This window comes from Salvelinus namaycush, chromosome 14 (assembly GCF_016432855.1).
Source record: "Salvelinus namaycush isolate Seneca chromosome 14, SaNama_1.0, whole genome shotgun sequence".
NCBI classification, from domain to species: domain Eukaryota; kingdom Metazoa; phylum Chordata; class Actinopteri; order Salmoniformes; family Salmonidae; genus Salvelinus; species Salvelinus namaycush.
Window position 1 is genome coordinate 39815606 of NC_052320.1, and position 17662 is coordinate 39833267.

At 45.8% G+C, this 17662-nt stretch overlaps 1 protein-coding gene across 1 annotated transcript in view; it reads left to right on the forward strand.

The window, feature by feature from the left end:
• The window catches only part of LOC120059508 (FYVE, RhoGEF and PH domain-containing protein 3-like), a 95390-nt gene that overhangs the window by 57690 nt on the left and 20038 nt on the right, over positions 1–17662 (forward strand). The window contains exons 2-4 of the mRNA XM_039008624.1: positions 13669–13827; positions 14827–15028; positions 15415–16075. Coding sequence (XP_038864552.1) covers positions 13669–13827; positions 14827–15028; positions 15415–16075 — 1022 coding nt within the window. The remainder of the gene's footprint in view (positions 1–13668; positions 13828–14826; positions 15029–15414; positions 16076–17662) is intronic.

A 17662-nucleotide genomic window follows, 5' to 3' on the forward strand; every position in this document is an offset into this window, starting at 1 on the left:
GTAACCTCATTGCTGCTATCCCTGCATTTCAGTTGCATGCCTCCTTGCACTTTCAATTTGCCTTCCTTGCACATTTAACTCAACTAGTCTACCTGGTTAAATAAAGGTGAAAAAAACGAATAAAAAAAACCTGCCTTGATTGCCATATCCACATTTTTGTCACGGTCCGAACCAAATCTGAACCTATCAAATATGTCTATGTTTGGTTCAGATTTGGTCCGGTCTGGACCAGTCAAACATAGATGTCTATAAATGACCTCTTTTCAACTTTCATTCAGAACAAAAAATATACCTAATTTCAACGTCCAGAAAATACATATTTTCAACGTCTGGAAAATACGCATTTTCAACATCCAGAAAATACGTTTTTTCAACTTTCATTCAGAACTGAAAATGTACCTGATTTTGAAGTCTGGAAAATACATATTTTTCAACTTTGGTGCCTTTTCAACATCCTGGAAAATGTGTATTTTAAACGTCCAGAAAAACATTCATTCCGAACCTAAATTTAACCGAACTTCAAAGTCTGGAAAATGTATCTTTTAGATGTCTTTTCAAAGTCATTTTGCTTACTGGGACTATTTTAGTTTTGCGGTGGCAGCATTTTTTGGTCTCGCCTTGGGCGGCAGAAAGGCAAGAACCGGCCCTGGTGACAGCCCTCTCATTAAGAGCCCACTGGCCTGGCCAGTTTACATGATTTAACTGAGTGAACAGGAAAGTGGCATGTCTCCTATGGGCTTGCTAACATGCCTCAGGTGTAGAGTAGACTGGGTAATAAAGGACCTTATTTCCTCTCTAATGGCTCCAGAGTTTCCCCCTATAGCAGAGCAACACTCTGTGCTCTATAACCAAGGCCACGTTTTCCCACTCTGCACTGTGTTTGTGTGTGTGTTTGCTAGCTATTACGATGAACTGAGGGATTTATTTAACCTTTATTTAAGTAGGCAAGTCAGTTAAGAACAAATTCTGATTTACAATGATGGCCTACCAAAAGGCAAACAGCCTTCTGCGGGGACGGGGGCTGGGATTAAAAATACAAAAAAAATGAGAATATAGGACAAAATCACGTCACGACAAGAGAGACACCACAACACTACATAAAGAGAGCAACGACAACATAGCATGGCAGCAGCACAGCGTTACTCTTTTTTTTTGATGGGAGGCTCTGCTGAAGACTGAGGACTACTGTTTGAGGTGTTTTGAGGGAAGGTCAGTGGTTGTTATTTTTTCCCAGGGATATCACATGGCCAAGTCCTGTTTTGTTATTGTTTCAAGTACAAGAGTCACATGAAATGTTAAACCTTTCTCTCCGAGTCCTGAGTCTCACATATTATTCCCCGGATAGTTTCGAAAACAGGAGCATGATTGGCGAGAGCTCTTCAATTTTGGAACGTTCCCATGCTGACACTGCCTTTTTGAGGCCCAAAAACACTGAGTGACTTTATGAAACAGGTAATGACGTCAAATGTAGATACTAAAGCCCAGTTAATGTGCAGTGACCTTTGTCTGTTTGTTGGGTAGAGTCGTGTGTACCAGCACAGGAGATCAGTGGGGGGTGTCGCCCCCTGTCATGCCCTCAGCATACCCACCCTCACCCCTTCCATCTCCTCTTCTCTCACCTCCACCTAACCCACCTCTAGCACACATCCTCTCCCTGGTCTCTTCTGTTCTGTCCTCACATCTTTCACCTCTCTCTCCTCCATCTCCACTCCTCTCATCCCGTCCCATCGGTGTACTGGTGTGGTCTGGACAGGGCTTGTCCTGTCCTGGGCGATACCCCAATCCCAACCCCAGACCCAGGCAGTACTGTATCTATCTTCCCCCCACAGGACCACTCTGACTGTCAACAAACAGGGTGACACTCCCCTCTACAGGAAGACACCCGTCTGGTCCTGTGGAGGTACCCACCACTCGTGTGAAGGAAAAGAGAGGGAGGAGGGGTATGAAGCTAGGCTGAAGAGAGGTTAGGGGTGAGGATGAGAGGGAAGCTGGTCTCGTCCCTCCCTGTCAGTGATAGCAAACCACACGAAATGCCACTTCCTGCTGCTGGTCTCTTGATAAACCTTCTCCATGTAATACTGCAGGCTGTACTAAACACACACAAGCACACAGAGTGTTTCTCTCTCCCTACTGTCTGTACTGTTACATAGCCAGTAAATTACAGTGTGGGAGAGAATTTAGGGTTTGAGTGAAATGTTATTCTGCGGCAGTGAGAGGTGTCTAGGTTGTCTGTGAAATGTTGTAAGTGTGGAGTGTGTGTTTTTTTGGGGGGGCGCCGTGTGAAATACTTGCTTTGTAGGGCTATGTTTTTGGTCTCAGTGGAACGTTATTGTGTGGTAGCGGTGGGACCGTTAGTAAGAGATGTAAAATGTCAAAGTGGGAGTGTAATGTCGACACGGTTAACATGAGTTAAGTGTCACAGGGATTTTGTGGTCTCTCTCAGGTTAGTGCGTGACATCTTAGTTGGCTTACCTGCAGAAGCAATGAGGAGCAGTGGACGTTCACTGAACTGAGAGTGTGTGTGTTCAGTGTGTTTGTGCGGGCGTTTGTACGTGTGTAACCAGTGGCATTGGGTGCGGGGATATGGGGGTGGACTTTAATACATAATAATTAACATCCAAAATCACATTTAAAATCATCAATTAATCAATCATGCTGTCACCTGCTGGTCATTCAGTAAGCTGGTCCTATCCATCATAGTGATTGGTGAAATCAGACCTGTCAATATTAATTAAGATAATCACTACTTTCACACATTAGAAGCCCTTAGTCAGTAGTTGATAGCAGACCGAGGATTGACCTGTAATCTAGAGGGAATCAAGTCTCAGAATCGACATAATCAAGGAATACCAAGTTAAATTATCGGCAATTTTCTCTTTATAGTAGGCTAGTTGTTGGTGGGGCCATGACTCATGTTTACTGTAGTGCAACCAACATCCCCTAGTGACAGTGGTCAGGGTGGGACTGTTGTTTTCCACCAGCTATGTGAGTGTTCTCCTTTCCAACGAGAGGATGTGTGTGTGTCTGAGTAGCTGTAGATCAGTGATGGGCAACTTTGATGGGGGTGTAGGCCACAAGAAATCTGAAGTCATCATGAGGGGCCACAGTGGTTTGCCGGTCTGCATACCCACATCCTACCCACACATGTAGTCAAATGATTTGTGTAATCAGTCCAGGTCCGGCCGTCATCTTTCTTCTCGAATCCGAAGCACCAAACAATATAGAGGTAAGATAGATATCGATTTTGAGACATGACATTTTAGTATGTGACATTCCTGTTCATATTTTGAAGATATATCACAACAACACGCGTATTTTGGCGAAATGTCACAGAGCACTGAGCTCATTTTATTCCGTTCGTGTCAGGTTAGTTTGACTTTTTGCGACCCGTGTAAACAACTTTTCAGATAACCACTACAACATGTCAAATCCTCAAAAGTCGCCTCGAGAAAGCACACCGCTCTGTGAACAAAGCTTGATGCTTATTATGGCATGTGTTAGGTTACGAAATCAGACTTTTTTGGATGTAATGTCAATGATATGCTAGAGAAAGAACCCACTGAACGATTCAGAACATGAGCAATCCTATTTGTCTCGGTAACAGGTATTTTATAACATAAGAACGTGATCCAGCCTAAGATAAAGGGCTAATTTTCCAGTCCCCAGTAATATCCATCAATATCCATCAATCCATCTCTGTGTTCAACCACACACTCTTTCTCTTTCAACATCACCAGTAAGTGGAAGCAACAGCGGACTCACCGTAACCTTCTAAGTGCTCTGATATTACATCACGTATGGTACAAGTGTGCTGGTGAGTATGTTAGGCTGCTGTGATGCACTTTAGCCACTGCTGAAGAGGATCAGCTCACCACAGTGGATCTGTATCCTCCCATACATCTGACCTCTCTTGTACACCACACGACATGAACAGTGCATTGACTCCGGGCTTTATGTTTACACTTTCTCCCCCTGAGATGTTGCCTTGCGGTTTGTCTGTGATCATGTGTGTGCATGCGTGTGAGGCTGTGTGTTACTGGTTTGAGAGAGGGCTTTGTCGTAGTACCTGGTGTCTGCACGCCACACTGCTCTCCTGTGGGGGTGTGAAGGAGAAGAGGACTGGACTGCTCATTAAAGGGCAAACAGATCAACTTGATTTCTACACACCTTTGGGTACAAGTGTTGGCTTCCGGTCAGCTCAGATGGTTTAGGCATGGTATTTAGAGTATGCAGTCCTTTTGAATGTGTGTGTGTGTGTGTGTGTGTGTGTGTGTGTGTGTGTGTGTGTGTGTGTGTGTGTGTGTGTGTGTCCGCACTCACTTTGCTTATTATTGTCCGCATATCATTTAGACCTCTATAATATCTACAGCTTGGCTTGAGGGGGATTTTTTTTCTCCCTTAAATGTTCTCCTCTATCACTTCCCTTGTTCTCCCTTCTAAACATACTCTCCATTTCTTTCTCTCTCCCCTTCCTTCTGTCTCATCCTCCGTCCTCTCTCTCTCCTCTTTCTCATCCCCCCCAACCAAATCCCTCTGTCTTAATCTGTGGGAGCTGGTGAAATACTCCTACTTAGTGTGTGAGCTGGGTTGATTTACTCTACTGCTGTGCCCACCGACCTGATTTAGGACTGACAGGGGCAGGAGCAGGATGACTTATCCCTGATCCCCCTCTTTACCCCGTTCCCTTTCCGTCTGTAGCGTAGCTTGGGGAGCCATGATACCACGGAGGCTTTGAGGCGTGGCTCACTCCTGGAGAACCACAGCCTAGTGTTCGGTCTAAATGTCTGAGAGAGGTGCTGTCTGATGTCGTGTGGTTCAATCAAACAGATTGGAGGAGATAAATGAATGGATGCGCAGTAATAAAGTAGTAATCTGTCGAAGGGAGGCCAGCTGTTACTGTACTATATAGCCCGTGCGATTGGATGAGATCCTTATCCCTCTGTATGTGCATGGATTATCCACAGATTGAGCTAGGCACGCTGCAGTATCACTCTAATGTACTGTAGCCTACTGTACCTGACTGAGAAATCTGCTGAATTGCCATCGATTGGGAAGAGCTCTAGCCTGTATTCTATATACCCTGTGTCCCTAGAACAGCTGTTGTGCTGCTTTGCCACTGTGAGCCTTTCCCCTGTGTAGAAAATAGTGATCCCTTCTTTTTGAGCTGTAAGAGCTGTAGAGATCTGCTCTAGTTAGTAAATATGAATCCTGCCCTTTGGTTCTAAGCAGCACAGCTCTGGTTCTGAGTAGACATCAGTCCAACAGCAAACCATGCCAGAGTTTACACTGTAGAACTAGGCTAGTCTGACTTGTACAGTACAGGTGCCAGGCTGTGTTTATCGATCTCTGTGTTTTCAAACTGTACGGAACAAAAAATATAAACGCAACTTGTAAAGTTGTAAAGTCCCATGTTTCATGAGCTGAAATAAAAGGTCACAGAAATGTTCCATACTCACAAAAAGCGTATTTCTCTAGAATTTGTGCGCAAATGTGTTTGCATCCCTGTTGGTGAGCATTTCTCCTTTGCCAAGATAATCCATCTCCCCGACAGGTGTGGAATATCAAGAAGCCGATTAAACAGCATAATCATTACACAGGTGCACCTTGTGCTGCGGACTATAAAAGGCCACTCTGAAATTTGCAGTTTTGTCACACAACACAATGTAACAGATGTCCCAAGATGTCCCAAGTACACCAGAGATGTTAATTTCTCTACCATAAGCCACCTCCAACGTCATTTTAGAGAATTTGGCAGTAGGTCGAACCAGCCTCACAACCACAGACCACGTGTAACCATGCACAGATACACTGTGACATGATCCTGAGGCCCATTGTTGTGCCATTCGTCCGCCACCATCACCTTGTGTTTCAGCATGATAACACAAGGCCCCATGTCGCAAGGATCTTTACACAATTCCTGGAGACTGAAAATGTCCCAGTTATTCCATGGCCTGCATGCTCACCAGTCATGTCCCCCATTCAGCATGTTTGGTATGCTCTGTATTGACGTGTACGACAGCGTGTTCCAGATCCCTACAATATCCAGCAACTTCGGACAGCCATTGAAGAGGGTTGGGACAACATTCCACAGGCCACAATCAACAGCCTGATCAACTCTATGCAAAGGAGATGTGTCGCACTGCATGAGGCAAATGTTGGTCACACCAGATCCACGCCCCTATTTTTCTATTACGGTATATGTGACCAACAGATGCATATCTGTATTCCCAGTCATGTGAAATCAATATATTATGGCCTAATTAATTTATTACAATTGACTTATTTCCTCATATGAACTTTAACTCTTTTAAATTGTTACATGTTGCGTTTATATTTTTGATGAGTGTATTTACAGTATTTCAATCAATGTGTTTTCCATTGTCTATCTGTGTATCTCTGTGTTGTCTCCGTGGGCCTCTGTGTGTGTGTCTCTGTGTGTGTATTTCCATGTGTTTTCCAGTCTCTCTCTCTGTCTCTGTGTACATGTCTCCTGTGGAGCTCCTTTATGGGGCTCTGTGTGTAATTACGGGGGTTTGACCGTCAGGGGATAAATATCAGAAACACATCAAGGTCAGAGCGCTCGTTACTGTCTCAGAGTTGCAGAAAGGAAAGAGAGATGGATAGAGAGAGAGACGTATGGAGAGAGAGAGAAACCCATTGGATGCCTCTGTCAGCGTAGGTGGCCGCATGGAGAAGTAGATTGGATGCGATCCACTGTGTGTATGTGTGTTTCTGTGTTCGTCTGCGTGTGTAACACTGCTCAGATCAATGACCATTATCAATCAAAGTGCCATTAGATGAGAGCCTGTTCCAGTCTGTCTCGATATGTCAGGACAACAGACAGCGGAGGCCAGGGTCAGAGAGAAAGGGAGGGAGGGATGAGTTGTAGAGAAAGAGAAGTTGGGGGAAAGGTGGACAGAGAGAGGGAAATACGGATAGAAGGACGGTCTACGAGAGAGGAAGAGGCAGATAAGAGAGCGTAAGGGGGAGATTGTGAGAAAGATAGAGAGAGAGAGACGCACCGAGAATGACGTACTGACTTACTGAGTAAAGGGGAGAGAGTAGAGTGTTGGTAGGTGTGGGGGTAGCTGTGTGATTGGGAGATGGGGCTTGGGGGGGGGGGGGGGGGGGGATCAGGGGAGTTGTGACTGACGGACGAGACGCTCCCACGTCGGGAGTGATCCATCTCCCAGACAGCACTGGGGCAGGAAGACTTTACTCTAGGGATGGTGGGTAATAAACAACTCCAACAGGGTCGCCTCAGGCCTGGCAGTGATTGGCAGCAGTGTGTGTGTGTGTGTGTGTGTGTGTGTGTGTGTGTGTGTGTGTGTGTGTGTGTGTGTGTGTGTGTGTGTGTGTGTGTGTGTGTGTGTGTGTGTGTGTGTGTGTGTGTGTGTGTGTGTGTGTGTGTGTGCGTGTGTGTTCAACATTCAGTGTTCAGCGAGAGAAAAGGGGGAGGGGGAGAGTGAATATTGTGTGTGAATGTACTTCTCAGTGCGTGTGATTGCCTGTGTGTACATGTGCATGCAGGAGATGGGAAAGGATTGTCATTAGAGGTCAAGTCTGAATGGCCAAGGATATATATATATATTTTTTTAAACATGCCGCCCTCTCCACTCTCGCTACTCTGCAGTAGTATAAATGATTATACCTTTATTTCAACAAGGAACACAGACTGAGACCAAGGTCTCATTTACAGCTGGGCCCTGCGTATGCATGTCTACACACACAGTTTAGATACAATGACTAAGAAATTACACAAGACAAACAAAACAAAACAATCAAAAATGTTGAGCTCTGGCCTGTGACATCAGACTGTCATGCCATTGCTGTTTCTCCTGTGATGGAATCTGAATATGTCACCCATAAAGTTGCATTATATTAGTGTGTCACATCTGGCACACACACACACACACACACACACACACACACACACACACACACACACACACACACACACACACACACACACACACACACACACACACACACACACACACACACACACAATACCTTTATGCTTCCATATCCGCAGTCCAAATACCTTAGAGTATCAGAATACCTCAGTGTATCCGAACACACACTACCTTACCACTGTCTTAGCGCTAGCAGTACTGCTGTCTTTCAGTGTACTGCTCTCTCTAGTGTTGTTCTGTGCTCTCTGAGTCCATCTCCTTCTCTCCTGTTCTCTTCTGACTGGAGTGTGTGGCGATCACATCGCCATCTCCACTCTCAAGGAACAGGCAAGTGAGTCAACAGCTTGCCTAAGAGACGCAATCCTTTGCCTGTCCATAATGATGGTGTATGGTCATTGATGAGTTGGCCTTCTAAGTCAGGTCGTCCTGGCAACCCGCTGCTCCCCAGGGCCACCGTGGTGATGGTTGTCCTCGGAAGCGAATTGTTGTATTTCTTTGTTCCCTCGTCGTGATTGGAGCTCAGAAGAGGAAATCCACTTCTCTATTCTCTCGTGTGTGTTTATTAAATTGCGGTTAAATGGATTCTCGTAATTACAGAATGTTAATCTCATCTCTCCCTCTGTGAGCAAATGTATTCGTTTGCTCGGTTTGTGTCAAACATTGTTTTGTGCCTGTTTGTCCTGTAGTTGTTTGCTAAGTTCTGATCAAGGTTATTATAGTTTTGTGTTTTTATATTTGTTTTTTATATTTCTATTAGTTTTTAGATTTGATTAGAAATTCTGTTTAGTTTCAGTTAGTTTTCAGACCTGATTTGGATTTCCCATTGAAACGACCATTACATTTTTTCCCCAAAGTTTAGAAGAACAAAACACTGAAACGATCGTCTAAGGTGGAAACAGTGGACCAAAGCGCAGCGTGGTGAGCGTACATACTTCTTTATTTTAAGACGTCGCCAACAAAACAATAACCATCAAAAACGAAAAGGTGACGCCAACGTAGTGCTCACAGGCAACTATACATGGACAACTACCCACAATTACAGGTGGGAAAAAGGGCTACCTAAGTATGGTTCTCAATCAAAGACAACGATAGACAGCTGCCTCTGATTGAGAACCACACCCGGCCAAACACAAAGAAATACAAATCATAGAAAAAGGAACATAGAATGCCCACCCAAATCACACCGTGACCAAACCAAAATAGAGACATAAAAAGCTCTCTACGGTCAGGGCGTGACAGAAACTGAACATAATTCATGATGGTTTTGTTAATTATTTGATTTCAGTTTACTAAATCGTTTTTTCATGATTCGTTTTAGTTTACTATAATAACCTTGGTTCTGATTCGTCATTTCCCTCTTTTTAATCATGTGCGTGTGCACATAACTATACCACTCTAACATTCTGAGCAGGACCTGACGGAGTGTGTAAAGTATCAGACGCAGAGGTTCATATCTTTCCCATAACCTTCGTGTTCACGCAGCGTGTGGACCATCATTGTTGTCGCGTTTGACCTAGGCTCCTGCCCTGTACTGTTGCATAGACAGGGGTAATCAGGGAATATGTTTACCTCCTTGTTGCCATAACTGTCAATCTGCATGTGTGTGGTTACTATTCAAATGTGTCTGTTTCTGTGAAGTACACACACACACACACACACACACACACACACACACACACACACACACACACACACACACACACACACACACACACACACACACACACACACACACACACACACACACACACACACACACACACACACACACACACACACACGTCAGCTGGGCACGGTGACAGGTGTGTAGGGCAGGTTTGGCAGGTGCAGTTAGACTAAAACACACCCAACTACAGATGAGTGTTATGCAGGACTGAGTTTTAGGGTGCTCCAGGGTGTGTGTGTGCAGGGAGCTGGCACAGAGAGCTTTCCGGTCTTATACAGACACACACACAACACACACACACACACACACACACACACACACACACACACACACACACACACTGGGAGAATATGAGTTACTTTGTTGGCCAAGGAAGGTGTGTTGGATTTTCCTATTGAAATGGTTCACTGCATTCTTGGTATCTAAGGAAAGGCAGAATATTCAACGAGACAGGTAGCTTTTTCTTTCTTGTTCTTGTCTTTTCTTGTCTTTAACACTCCTAAAATAAGCACAGTCTGGCTATCAGGTTTGGGTTGTTGTTCAATTGAACGACCTTTAGTCCTTGAGACCTTTGGAAACGTTTGAGTTTTCAGTATCGTATAGAGGCGTAGTATAATTGGGAGTGTTGTGTTGAGTTTTAAGTGGGTGTTGTGTAGAGTTATGAGTGTTGTGTAGAGTTGTATAGTTGTGTAGAGTTGTATACAGTGTTATGAAGTTGTATAGAGTTGTATAAAGGTGAGTGTTATGTAGATTTGAGTTAAGTAGATGTATTTCCTCTCTCGGTGCTGTGTCATCAAGTTCCAGTTTACTGTTAGGATGTTTGATCTGCGGGCCAGATTTCACTGTCTTAGGTAACCATGACTATGGAATGTTTCCATATGCCAGACCCCTATGGCACCATCGGTCTCATTAGTGTCTGTCTGCTACAGACTGTTTGTTTTTCCCAAGACCTGACCTGTGTCTAGAGTCAAAGAGTCTCTCAGTGGTTTAGCTGGACAACGTCAGAGTAGATAGATGTTGCCCCTAACCACTCGCTCTAATTTCATCCCCCTAATGGTTAAGGTTAGGACCGAGTGTAGAAAAGCTGATCCCAGAGTCTGTTTTACGATGTTTCAAGACACCAATTATTTTTGACGAATGGCGGAAATCAGCTTTCCTCTATAGGAGACTAGGATGCTATTTACTCTACACTGGAAGAGAAAACTGTCATTTATACGGTCATTTGAGGTATTATCAACAGTCAAAAGAACTGAAATGTTTTACTGCAGCATACTGTAAATGATTGTGCATTGTGGGAAAAGTGTTGTATTTCAAATGGTACTGTAATTCCACAGAATACAGTAACGTATCCTTGGAGAGTGAAACATCATTTTGACCAATAGTGGGTTCATAGTATGGTTGTTTCTGGCTCATTAACATGTAAGAGGCTATATCTGTTGCACCCGTGAGTGAGAATTCTTTTAACTTCTATGTGGTTAAAGTGCCCCATCAATTTAAAATGTATAGGGGACAGATTGGAAGGGCAACTACTCTTAAACCTTAAATGGTTGAGCATTTCGCCATGCCGTTTTTGGTATTTTTTTGCCCTTAAGTCACTGCCAGTCTGGACGCCTTTGTTACGGCCTCTCGAAATGCAGGTAATATAAAACACCAAAAATGAATTCATATCCCGTAATGTGTAAACACTTTACCTAGCAGCCAACCTGCTTGCACCATCCCTTATAAAAATACTGTGAAATACATAACCCTCCCCTCAATGAATTTCATTCATCCATTCATTAATTCTGATTACGGTAGAATTCGCTTTTTTACATTATAATACAGTATTTTACTATGTGTCATTACACAGTACTTGCTTTGGTACCGTATGTATATTACAGTAGATGTACAGCTACCTGTAAATTAGTCAAATTCACGGTAACCCCTTCACAGTGTATAGTCAATTTCTGTTGCAACATTAGTAAGGTGAGAGCTGGAACTGGGCTATATTTTAGGAGTTGCTACTGTACATCTATTGACCCAGTCGCTGCACGTACTATTGGCTGTGTATTACAGATACCGTTTATGTCTGAAGTGGAAATATGTGCCTTTCACAGATGCATGTAAGCTCTCTCTCTCCGTCTCCCTCTCTGGTTTGGTAAAATTGTATAGCACGGTGGGAAAGCCAGCCTTCAGCAGGGCCTCATGGGGGCAGACAGCGCAGCAGGACTTATTGCAGGCTCACAGAGCTCTGCCTTCAGTGCCTGAAGCTGGGCTGGACAACGCCAAAATAGACATGGAAGCGCTCCTCGGGGGGGGGGGGGGGGGGGGGGGGGGTCTCACTACCATCTCCGAACGAATCTTTTGGAAATGCGTGTGGCGTGAATAGATAAGCCTGCATGAGACGGAGCAGTGTGGATGTTAGTTTACATAGCGATTATCATAATGTACTGCCGGGGTTATCGTTGACGTCTAATGGACAACCACATCTGATAACACACAGCCAGTCTAAACAAAGGCTGTGATAAGGGCCCTTGGAACAAAGACATAGCAGTACTTAGACACACACACACACACATGCGCACACACAGAGACACACATACAGTACACAGGAACACACACATAGGCACAGTAATACATAAGTACACACACACACACACACACACACACACACACACACACACACACACACACACACACACACACACACACACACACACACACACACACACACACACACACACACACACACACACACAGGCTTACACACACAGGCTTACACACAAACGCACAATTTTTCGGCCAGTAAGTGAAAAATTGCTGGGTCGAATCCCAGAGCCAACTAGGTGAAAAATCTGCCGATGAGCCCTTAACCGTAAATTCTCCTGTAAGTCGCTTTGGATAAGAGCGTCTGCTAAACTGTAAACTGTATACTGTGTATATACTGTAAACACATACTTCCCCCTCTTTCAATGCAAACACAAACCATACATTATGTGACCATACCAACATATTGCACAAAACAGCACTCATTACAAAGTCCACACTTCAATTCACTTGACTGGATTTCACAGAGCCCCTATAGGCATCACATGATTGGAATCACTGACAGACAATTCCCTGATGTAACTAGCTAGCTGCTAAAGGTCTCATTGTCCCAGTGTTTGTAGTTCTGTTGAGTGGGTTGTGATGCGCTTTTACAGGGACACACACACTCACACACTTTCTCAAAAAGCCTGATATCACAGACATACAGAGAGAAAGTAAGACACACACATACACAGGCCAGTATCACTCCCAGACAGTCTGAAAGGATGGAGGATCAGGATATAGAGATGTATTAAATAGAGGCAGGCCTATCAAAGAGCTCTCTGTAGAGAGCCTCACCTCTCTCTCCCCTGGCTTGGTGTCATGATTGATGCAGGGGCTGTCTGCTCCATCTCTGGTTCCTCTCTGCTCCATCTCTGGTTCCTCTCTGGTTCCTTCTGCTCACTGCAGCATGACAAAGGCATTGGGGTGAAGGTCGTTTGTTCACCTCCTACTGTTACAGTAACACACTGCACTGCACCACTCGGGGGGACTGGGGCTGGGACGGTATAGAACTGCATCGGTCAGGTCTGTTTGGACTGGGGCTGAAGCTGCTGGGTATTTGGTCTCAGCCGTGACTCTTTCGTGCTGCAAAGTAATACTGCACTCTTAGTAAAAAAGGTGCTATCTAGAACCAAAAAGGGTTATTTGGGTGTCCCAACAGAAGAACCCTTTGAAGAACCCCTTTTGGTTCCAGGTAGAACCCTTTACACAAAGAGTTCTACCTGGAACCAAAAGGGTTCTCCTTTTCGAAAGCCTTATTTCTAAGAGAGTGTGTTCCTTCCGAACAGGTTGCGTTCCTGGATGTTGTGTGAACGGAAGTAATGCACTCAGTCAATCTAATATATTCTCTCTCTCTCTCTCTCTCTCTCTCTCTCTCTCTCTCTCTCTCTCTCTCTCTCTCTCTCTCTCTCTCTCTCTCTCTCTCTCTCTCTCTCTCTCTCTCTCTCTCTCTCTCTCTCTCTCTCTCTCTCTCTCTCTCTCTCTCTCTCTCTCTCTCTCTCTCTCTCTCTCTCTCAGACCTCCCTCCCTCCTCTCTACAGTGCCAGTGTGGATCGGTGGACTTCCTGTGTTCCCCGCGGCTGGCGAAGAAAGCCCTGCCCCCTCCCAGGCAATGTCACGTCCGGCCTGCAGTCAAGCCCCGCCCCCAGCCCATAGCCACCTCTCAGAAACCTCAAGGTACACTGTTGGTTTATCACTCCTACTTGTTGTTTTTTAATATCAATACTGTCATTATCATTGACTAACAGTGTTGGTACAATATAAAACCTTGCGTTTATCGGCCTAACCCCAGAGTTTTACCTGGTCAGGTCACCCATTCACCCGCGTACAGTATTTATCCCACGAACACATCAGTCAGATAGACACATGGATGGCTCTAAAAAAAACTCCTTGTTAATCCTACTATAGCCTCATGCTATCTGCCTGTTGATGCATAAGTTTAATTTCCGCACGATACACCCTGCCATTCTCTGCCGAGCTGTAGCTGCACACACACACACCCAGTCAGAGAGGAAGGAAGCAGGGGCACCTCACACAGCGAGAGCTGAGGCGGAGATGCCTGCTTCCTCATTCTGCCCTGACGCAACACCAAGAACACAGCCAAGACTGGCCTACGTAAAAGAGACAGAGAAAGCCTACTGTCCTCCAAATGCATTCTGCAGTAACCATGTTTTAAAGAACATGTAGCTAGCCAAGCAGTAGTATTTTAGCTTCTGATCGCATGTGCAGTTTGCGCAGTCTCTTTCTGGACCACTCTCGGCCTGTAATTTGTGCGCCTGCGTGCGCTTGTTTTTTCTTTCTCTCTCTGTGAAACCACAGTGACTTAGACACACTGGTCTCCGCATCCTGTTCTGAAACCAGGAAGCTCTCTCAGCTCCGCGAAGCACGATCAGAACCGTCTCCTGAGCTGCGTTCGAGAAACCTACTCGCAGAGGTTTAGCGATTATATGTTGTGTTTTGTGGTGGTATTTGGACTGTGGTTTTGTCATTTGTAGTAGGGAGCTGCGGCAGCCATCTGGAATACAGTAATGGAGGCTTTCTCTCTCGGAACTCCACGGGGAACTTGAAACAGGACTCTTTCCGTGGTTACGCCAGTGACCTGACTTCGTCTCTCTCTTTTTCTCTCGTTCCTTCTTCCTCCCTCCGTCACCCCTCTTCCTGGACCTGCACCTGCAGTGCCCCCTAAACCCCCCTTCCTGCTGGTCCTCGGACAGGACAAGAAGCCCAAGAGGATTCCCCCAGCCCCCTCCAGGCCTCTGCCTGCTCCTCCACCTCCACCCAAACCGCGGCCCAGCCAGACACCACCTGGCCTGGCCACACAGCCTCAGAGAGAGGCCCAGAGCGTGGGGCTGCTCATCGAGAGGTTTGAGAACTCCAGGTACTGTACTGTCCTGCAGGGGGGTAGGGTATTCCACGAGGTGCTCTTGCCCTGTTGACGCATCAGATGAGTGTTTTGTGCATGTGTTTGTGTGTAAAGAAAACTGGTGGTATGATACACATCATTATATTTTGTTTGATGATTTAAGATGTGGGTATTGTTATACACTATGAGTAGGACTTTAAATGTTTTGCACGGAATACACACTCTCTTACCCTCTGTCACGTAATACACACTCTGTTTTTCTGATGTTACCCAACCTGTGTTTCACACTTCTGTCTGCGGGAATGTTCACTTCTGTCTGGTGGTGTGTTGTGGTTCCAGCCCAACCAAGACTGAAACTGAGAAAGGTTTAATTTCACAAGTGTTTATTTTTTATATCCCAGGGTTCCAATTCTTGGCGTTCCTCCGAGGAATCAGCTCCACTTGTGCCTGAGTATGGACGCGACACCCGAAACCACAGCTCGTTCTGCCCCTGACCCCACAGCACACGCCCCTTCAGGGTCAGCAGGAGCAAAGGACTCTGGGGAACCGTCCCCCGCCGACAAACTTGCTCTTATCGTCTCGGAGCAGACTGATGAGGTCACCGAGCTGACGGAACTTTCGTGCCTGGCCTCAATCCGCATTGGCGACCCCGGCGACATTCCTTTGGACTCTACAGAGGACGACCTCAACGTCGTCCACGGCGATCGAGTTGGTTGCCTTGACAACACGGACAGGGAGCAGAGAGACTCTTCCCATGAGCTCCAGGACAATCCGGACTCACAGTCCTCGGAGCAGAACGTAAACGGGAAGATTCCCAACCGGGACAGCGGGATCGACAGCCCATCGTGCGCAGCAGAGGGCGAGGTGTTCCCCAACGAAGACGCCATCGACGAGGAGGAGCGCTACGACAGCGTCACGGAGACAGAGACTAGCGTGTCCTGCTGTGTAACACTGGGCAACAAGCGTGACTCCACGCAGGACGAGGACAGTGACTTGGATGAGGTCAGCAGTGGCGAGACAGAGGGAGGAGAGAAGGCGGACACACACACAGAGGTACACAGGGTGAGTCACACACACACGCACATTCTTATCAAACTCCCTAGTCCCTAGTTCAGCAACTGTCTTTCTATTCTTATTTGTGTCAGTTTCAGGCTGTCTAGACTCACACACACACACACACACACACACACACACACACACACACACACACACACACACACACACACACACACACACACACACACACACACACACACACACACACACACACACACACACACAGACGCTCAAGTGTGTGTGGTGGTCACAAGCGTCGGTGACGTATCTAAAAATGGATGTTCTGTGAGGTGTGGAGGAATAGAGTACCTGCCCAGGGCTGTAACAGGAGCTTGTGACTGCTACTGCTAGAGGACAGACAGAAACAGAAGTGCACTCAGCTCAGCTACTGTTTCCACCATTGATCTGTGTGAGCGTGATACCGACACCTCCAAAAGAGAACTTCGCATCATACCGGTATTCATGAACCCCCCGACAGAAAAATATTTATTGAAATTAAAGGATGGCGGGAAGGTCAAGCAACAGCAGACAAAAATAGGGAGAGGGAGAAAAGGAGGTGGAGAAAAAAAGTAGAGAGGCCGAAAAGTGAGAGCGTGTAATGAAATTGAGTGTGCGAAAGAGAAAGGGACAGGAGAGGTGTGTGAGTGGGAGCTGGAACTCTGGTTGGAGTTGTTGTGTGTTGGCACAGTACAGTCCGACACACCCTGTACCTAGGCACCACACCAAACACACATGAGCACACACAGACACACACACGCCCTGTACCTAGGCACCGCACCAAACACACATGAGCACACACAGACACACACACGCCCTGTATTGGCAGCCAACACCCTTTTGCCTCATGTGGAAGGGATCTCTGGTATCCTATGTTTCCTGATATCAGCATTACTGCCCAGAGGAAAGGTGTGTGTGGATGGGTGTGGGGGAACAGTGCCACTTCTCTGACACTAATAGCTGACATGTCGATAGCTTTTTAATGACACTGCTGTCGCAGAGGATGTGGGTTTTGAAACAGGAAAAGAAAGAAATGTATTTCTCTTCTTTCGGCGTTTAGCATCGTCTGCTACGGAAATAGATTAGACGTCTTGTTTGTGTTTGTATGTGTGTGTGAGTGTGTTCACGTGTGTGTGTCATGCTTACAGTATGTGAATGTGTGTTTGTTTGTGGACATATCTCTACTGTACACTCTTAGAAAAAAGGGTTCCAAAAGGGTTATTCAACTGTCCCCATAGGAGAATCCATTTTGGTTCCAGGTAGAACCCTTTTTGGTTCCAGGTATAACCCTTTTGGGTTTCATGTAGAACCCTCCGTGGAAAGGGTTCTACATGGAACCCAAAAGGGTTGCACCTGGAACCAAAAGGAACCAAACCTTTTCACTTGTATTGCTTTGGTTTTTGCTGTCAATTGTTTGTCAGAGTTGTTTTGTGTTGATTGAGTTAGTTGTTCCCTAAGTTGTGAGGCTTTTCTGCCACCAGGTGACATACTTGAAATACGCGAAAGAGAAAAGGGTTCTTTAAATGGTCCCCCTATGGGGACAGGTGAAGAACCCTTTTAGGTTCTACATAGCACCTTTTTTTCTAAGAGTGTATG